The following is a 6927-nucleotide window of genomic DNA, read 5'->3' as shown; positions in this document are numbered from 1 at the left end:
CCCCCCCGCGGTCGTTTCAACCAGTCAGCCATTTGTAATCCATAGGTGGGGCGCAGAAGAAAAAGTTTGGGAACCACTGGTCTAATTGATTCACAGGCTTTGTCGAATCGATATTTCCATCAGGCGGGAACTAGGAAGTGCCAGAAAACGCTTCCATAGAACCGACGCTGCCTTCATCCATCGCTTAAGTTTGTCCACTCTGAGCTTCTGTAACGGACAATATTTAAACGAAGCTCCAGGATTCCTCATCTTCCGTCACATAAGACTTCGGAAGAAATAGTCATTTTCTTATACTTTATGTTCCCCTGGAAAATGTTCTGATATGTATTGTTATTTACTGTAACAAATAAGGTTAAAATAAAAACGTCTGAAGAGGAAGTGGACCGGAGCAGATTATTTTACAGGATTAAAGGATAAATTTAAAGTTCAGCAGCAGGAGCTGACAGCACAACACAAAATCTACAGGAACTGAGAAGGTTACAGGTTACAGGCCTGCTTTCCTGAAACTCACTTTGAATTCTTCTCAAAAAAGACACTCTTAACCCCTCAGCTTAAATTCAGACTTTAATCACATTTGGTTCTGGTCTGATCAGCTACAAGTTAAGTAGTTTTTAATCCAGTCAAGTTTGTTATTACAGAACATTTCAGGAAAGTGCTTTACATCATAAAAGCATGATACAGTCATCAATTGTGAAACAAGCAATAAACATTACATTTTGTCAATACGATCAAAATAATCAAGCATCAATGTTCCAGTTTCTACTCAAAGGCACCTCCAACCAGGGGCTTAAACTTTGTTTTTAAAGCCATTTCATCTCATTATGCCTCATTAATGACAGAAACACATTCTGGATAAAATCTATTCAATCTTTAGAGGATAAGCTTTAATCATATCTTCCACAAACTTTTTATTAATTCCATATTTCTCCATTAAGATGTTTTGGCAGCTCTGATGTCATATTATCTTGTTTTCATTGGCTGAACATTAATGTTTTACTGAGTTAAGTAAATTAACTTCCTGCACTGTTCAGATTTATTGAATCTGAGTCATATTTAGAGCTTATTTACTGAATAAAACTAAAACGGCTCTGAGCTCAGACGGTACCGTTACCATGGCGATCCACAGCTGTGAACCCGCAGCCAGTCGGGTCTCCAGTGAGCAACAATCCACCAACAGACTCTGCTCTTCAGTTTATTCACAGAAATTCATTATTTAAGTTAAAAAAACACACTTCTGCTTATAGACGATTGGTTATTGATCAGTTATTGATCAGATCTAGAAGTTATTTCAGGTCATCAGTCTAATGAATCACTAACGTTCCCAGAGGAACCAACCGGTTCTGCATCACTTCTCTCTGATGCCGTCGTAACCATGGAAACCACACTTCCTGCCTGCAATCCTGCAGCCAAAGGTCAGCGCGTCCTGCACACTTCCTCCTGCAAACAGAAATGTTAACTGATCAGAACCATACCGGATCAGAACCAGTATAACCGGGCCAGCCTCACCGTTGGACAGAGTGTGGAGGACGCCGGCGTTGAAAGTGTCTCCGGCTCCCAGCGTGTCCACCAGCGTTTCAGGAGGAAAAGCGTCGGAGTGGAGCAGCAGACCGTCAGGACCCAAAGCGTCGGCTCCTTTTTCTGCCCAGGCACAGATCAGGACAGCCCTGAGAGACAGATGGGTCAGAACCAGAACCGTCTGTGTGCCATTCCTCTGAACTTTGCTCCCTCACCCCTTCTTCACTCGAGGGTAGAGTCCTTTCAGAGCCGCTTCAGGCGAGTCGAAGCCAAAGTGACGAGCGACATCTTTGCTGACAAATACCTAGAAAACAACCAGAACCTGATCACTGACGGGTCGGACCGGATCCATCCGAACCTGGACGGTTCCGTACCACGTCTCCGCAGGGGAAGAGCTCGTACAGCGGCTCTCTGGTTTTCTCAATCTCCACGGAGATGCCGATCCTCTGGCGGTCAGGAAGCTGGGCGTTAAACTTCTCAACCTGCTGGATCATCTTCACCTGTTCGCCGGCGTTACGGCCCTGAGACGCCACGTACCGGCACCAGAGCAGGAAAACACCAGTAAACACGCAGTAAAACCCAGTAGCACACTAAAATCCCAGTAAACCCAGTCAAACCAGTCTCTACAGAAAGCCTCAGTGAATCTGATTCTTTGATCATTCTCAATTAAAACAGCTTTAAAATTCATACATTTATCAGATCTGTTAGAGAGAAGCGGTTCTGGTTGATCGGATCTCACCGGTCCAGAACCAGTGGACGGGATGTTCAGCTTCACCAGTGGGACCACTGGTCTGGTTCTGGTTCCTCACCTCCCAGTGGATCCACTTGAACTGAGCCAGGTCGATTCTGGAAAAGTCCTCGGCCGTTACATCAGGAAGATCCCTGACAGACAGAACCGGGTTCAGTTCTACAGAACCAGGACGAGTTCAGTCCAGAACCTCATCCAGTCCTTCAGGTCAAACATTTACAGGAGGCCTGGAACCTGGACCCGAGGTTCTGGCCCGGTTCTGTTTGACCTGACGACCTTCATCGAGGAAGACGAGTTTCATGTTCAGCACAAACGTCTAAAATCACAAACATTGAAATTAAACTTTATGGATTTGAGTTTTTATCACTAAAATCGATTCGTATGGATAAAATACAGATCATTCTGGGTTAGACAGGAAATATAATAAAGTAATTTTTATATTTAAAAATCAAACTGAAGCTTGAAGGAGTTTTTACAGTTTTCTGGTTATGATGAATGGATGTTATTCTCAGATCAGTGGCTGATTGATGATCATAAAGATGCATTAATTACTGAATTAAACCCAAACCACTGCAGACTGCCTAAAGAACATCCGGTTCTGATCCAACGGATTCCTTACACTGCAAAAACACAAAATCCAACCAAATATTTCTGTCTAGTGAATATCTGAGGTCTAAACTAATTTACAGGAAACTTTTTAGCAAGAAAAAGGAGCTTATGTTAAGAACTTGGTGAAAAAGCACCAAGTTCCACTAATTTCACTTAACACGTGGGAAAGTATTTTATTATAGGTTAAATAATCTGCCAATGGAAGTAGTACTTCTTAACACCAATACTAAGGAATTGCTGATTTTAAACAAGTTCCTATATTTTACTGCAAAGTTACCTGTAAGTTGGTTTTGTCTTATTTCAAAAGTACAAATTATTTTCCACTAGAAAAGACAAATGTTGTGTTTTTACAGTGTGAAACTGATGGACCAATGAGGCACTGTTAGAACTACATGAACTATTTAGCATCCAGTTTGGGTTTCAGGCAGGTTTACACTCTGTTTTTCAGCTTCAATCAGATTATTTCCTGGTTCTCCTGATCCGGATCAGAACCAGTGACTCAGTTCAGGTTCAGTCGTGTTTGGAGTGAGTTTCTGCTTCAGGTTGACTGGTTCTGTCAGGTTCTGATCTTTGAGCCTGTCTGGATTCATCACATCATCGTTGAGCTGCTCCTGGGCCTGGCGGACATGTTGGTTCTGCCATCCATCCATACCGGTGCTGCGGGTCAGAACCAGGTGGAATCCCACACATGGACCGGATCAGGACGCTGAACTGGCTCCGATGGATACGCCCCAAATCCCAATCTGTCATGGCGGTCTGAACCCTCCAATCCTGATCTGGTCACCCCAAACAGCTGCAGTCGGTGCTGCGCTAAAGGCTGTTAGCTGTTAGCTTTCTGTTTATCAGCTCCCTTTGTCTGGTGACCATCTGGTGACCATGCAGTCACTCAACAACTTTAAAACACATCCAGAGATGGCGGCCATCTTTACTGCCTAAACAGAGCGCTGTGGCGGCCATCTTTATTTGCTGCCGTAAGCAGAGTGCTGCTGGACGACGGCTACGTTCTTCTTCTGAACTTGAAGCTCAGTCTGCAGTGGATTGGACCAGATCATTTCCTCCCGATTCCTTCAACACTTTGAGCAGCGTTCACTAAACTCCTCATCACTACAGACAACAGGAGGTCTGGTGGGCTGAGGTGCTGCGTTGCCATGGAGACCAATCAGGCGCCGACAGGGTGGGCCTCTTGTGGTCGCCATGGTAACGGCTGGTGACGAGGCGCTGAGTGAATGCTGCATGGCGGGGGGCGGCCCTCTTACGTATCGTAGAGGAGAACGGTTCGAGATCCGCTGGATGGACAAACCACACAACATGCACTTGGAGTTTGACCTTTGACCTGCCAAGCAACTGCTGAAACGTCAATGGCACGCTGCAAGAAGTCGGCCATGATGAAACTGAGACAGACAGACAGGAAACATGAACGTCTACTTCAAAATAAAAGCTCTGAGAGAGTTGAACAGCAGGGGGCGCAACTGGTCTGCTATGATGGTGAAGCTGTAAAAACAGAAGCAGTCAGTGGCGCGTGCGCACACACGCACACACGCACACACACACACACACACACACACACACACACACACACACCTGTTCATATGCAGGATGGTTCTGCTTCCTGTGTGGATGTTGCTGATGACCACGGAGGACGGAGATACGCACTGAGCATGCTCAGAAACCAGAGACACGTCGATACCAAACTTCTGAAAATCCTCCAAAATAAAGCTACAGACAGGAAACTTTTCAGCATTTCAAAATAAAAGAATCAAGACAGGAAACGGTTTCCCTGTCAGGACACAGGAAACAGTTTCATTTCACTTCTACAGCATCACATCACAAGTCGACTCCAGGCACTTTACAGAAAAAGTCATTTCAATTCAATCCCAGTTATTGATGAACATTCAGTCATTCAGACCAGTAGGGGGCGACAGTGGAGAGGAAAAACTTCCCTTTAACAGGAAGAAAACCTCCAGCAGAACCGGAACCAGAACCTGGCTCAGTATCAGCAGCCATGGAGGTTTGATTAGACAGAGCAGAGACACAAGAAGAAGAATCAGAAGAACTGAACCAGGACAACTTTCTGTGTTAAAAGTAATCAGTTCATGTTAGCAGCAGCTCCTTTAGCTGCTTCATCTGGAAGAGAAACACAGTTAGCTCTGAGCCGGTTTTAAAAGCTGCAGGATAAAAGACAGCAGGCCGAGTTAGTCAGTGGCTTTGTGCAGGAGAGAGACAGAATTAATGACAGAGACGGGCCACTGGATCTGCTGATTCCCTTAAACATGACCAGGTATAGAAGAAAAAACAGAATAAGCTTTTATTGTCATTATGCAGAAAGCACAACACAGTTCATTTCAGTACAACAAAAACAGACAACATAAGATAAGGGCAGGTGGGTGCCTGAGGCATCAAGGAAGGCCCCACCCTAAAAGTAAAGAAAACAAAAAGTTAACAATTGAAATAACAGCAAATAATGCAAACTGGAGAGTAGTAGGAGAAGTAAGTGAGAAAAAGTGGTCAGTTTGTCCTCTGGTAGCTTGTAGCAGCATGACTACAGAGACGACTCAGCATAACCCCAGTCAGAGCAGCTTCATCTGCAGGGAAAGTTTTCATCCTGGTCTAGAAAGTATTCAGGCTGTCGCCTCAGCGAACTGGGAGCTGGCTCCGCTCTACTGCCAGAACCTCCAGAACCTGCAGTCTGGTACCAAAGGGTTCTGGTAAGGCAAACATCTGGACCAATCATGTCTCTGTTAGGAACATCTGGACATCTGGATCAGAACATCCGGACCGATCAGAACATCCGAACCGATCAGAACATCTGGACCGATCAGAACATCCGGACCGATCAGAACATCCGGACCGATCAGAACATCTGGACCGATCAGGTGTCTGATGGACTGCAGTTTTATTACGATGTGAGAAGGAGAATCTTGTTTCTGTTCTGGATTCAGCGGGGAGCCATGAAGGCATCCCACATGTTGGACTACCTGACCACAGAACAACAACAACAACAACAACAACAACAACAACAAAAAGAAAAAACATTGTAGCTGTTACCATAGCAACCCAGTACTGTGTGCTTCAGCAAATTTAAGATGTCTGCAGTCAGGACAGCAGTATGGTCCTCCTCTGCCTGATAACAGGCAGAACTTCAGTAAATGAAAACTGGTCCAACACCAAGCCCAGAACTGGCAGGTCCTGATACAAACATGTCCCAGTGCAGAACATCACTTCCTACTGGTTTTACTGGTGTAGCACAAGCCAAAGGACTGAACTCCATCAGGAGTGGACAGTTTAGTCCGTTAGTCCTGTCCTACATGGGAACTGAACTATCTGACTCCGCCCAACAGAACAGAAGAACCTCGGAGGACCAATCTGCAGATCCATTTGGGTCAGACAGGAGGAACGCTGCAGATGACCGACATAACGCAGCCTGCTGTTCCTCTGATCATTTATTTAACTGTCCTGATGTTCCCAACAGTATCAGGGAATCATATGGGTGGCAATAATGGACCAATCAGGAGGCTGGATGGTGATCATCACCTGTTCTGCAGTCGTCATGAATCTACCTGAGCATGGATCAGACCCAGACTGAGCTGTGATTGGTCCGTTCTGTGGATTTCCTGATGATCGGACTGATACTCACTCCGCCACAGGCCCGGCAGCCAGCGAGCCCATGAAGGCGCACGGCGCCCCCAGCAGGGACAGAACCGTACACGAGTTTGAAGCGTTTCCTCCACGCTGCCATCGCTGCGACACACACCTGCAGAGACACAGCCATGCTTGGTTTTATGATTATTTTTAGGTTTATCCTGTTAGCATTAGCTGCTTTTTCACATTTACACTCATATTGCAGAGGAATTATTAGAGTAACATTCCATTTTTCATCATTTTACAGAAAGACAGACTCTAGCTCAAGATGGAAATCCAAAATATTTCCCTTTCATAAAAAACATCTATACCTTCATTTAAAGTGAAAATAAATCACATTCATGTGCAAAAACATCTACGATCATAAAAACACAAACACATCTATTAAAATGACTAATTGGAATAGTAGACCCAGT

General features: G+C 45.0%; 1 protein-coding gene across 4 annotated transcripts in view; it reads right to left on the bottom strand.

The window, feature by feature from the left end:
- Window positions 1-551: 551 nt before the first annotated feature.
- The window catches only part of khk (ketohexokinase), a 7917-nt gene continuing 1541 nt past the window's right edge, over window positions 552-6927 (bottom strand). The window contains exons 2-9 of one of the 4 annotated variants that reach the window (XM_016667359.1): window positions 6507-6623; window positions 4454-4588; window positions 4129-4263; window positions 2325-2397; window positions 1890-2036; window positions 1731-1819; window positions 1507-1664; window positions 552-1437 (exon numbers count right to left, since the gene is read on the bottom strand). In XM_016667359.1, the coding sequence (XP_016522845.1) occupies window positions 1346-1437; window positions 1507-1664; window positions 1731-1819; window positions 1890-2036; window positions 2325-2397; window positions 4129-4263; window positions 4454-4588; window positions 6507-6623 (946 nt within the window). In that variant the 3' untranslated portion in view covers window positions 552-1345. The remainder of the gene's footprint in view (window positions 1438-1506; window positions 1665-1730; window positions 1820-1889; window positions 2037-2324; window positions 2398-4128; window positions 4264-4453; window positions 4589-6506; window positions 6624-6927) is intronic. The other 3 variants (XM_007544190.2, XM_007544191.2, XM_007544192.2) reach the window with 3 other exon arrangements.

The sequence above is a fragment of the Poecilia formosa genome, unplaced genomic scaffold (genome assembly GCF_000485575.1).
Source record: "Poecilia formosa unplaced genomic scaffold, Poecilia_formosa-5.1.2 Scaffold1028, whole genome shotgun sequence".
Lineage (NCBI taxonomy): Eukaryota > Metazoa > Chordata > Actinopteri > Cyprinodontiformes > Poeciliidae > Poecilia > Poecilia formosa.
This window is presented reverse-complemented; position numbering and strand designations above follow the sequence as displayed.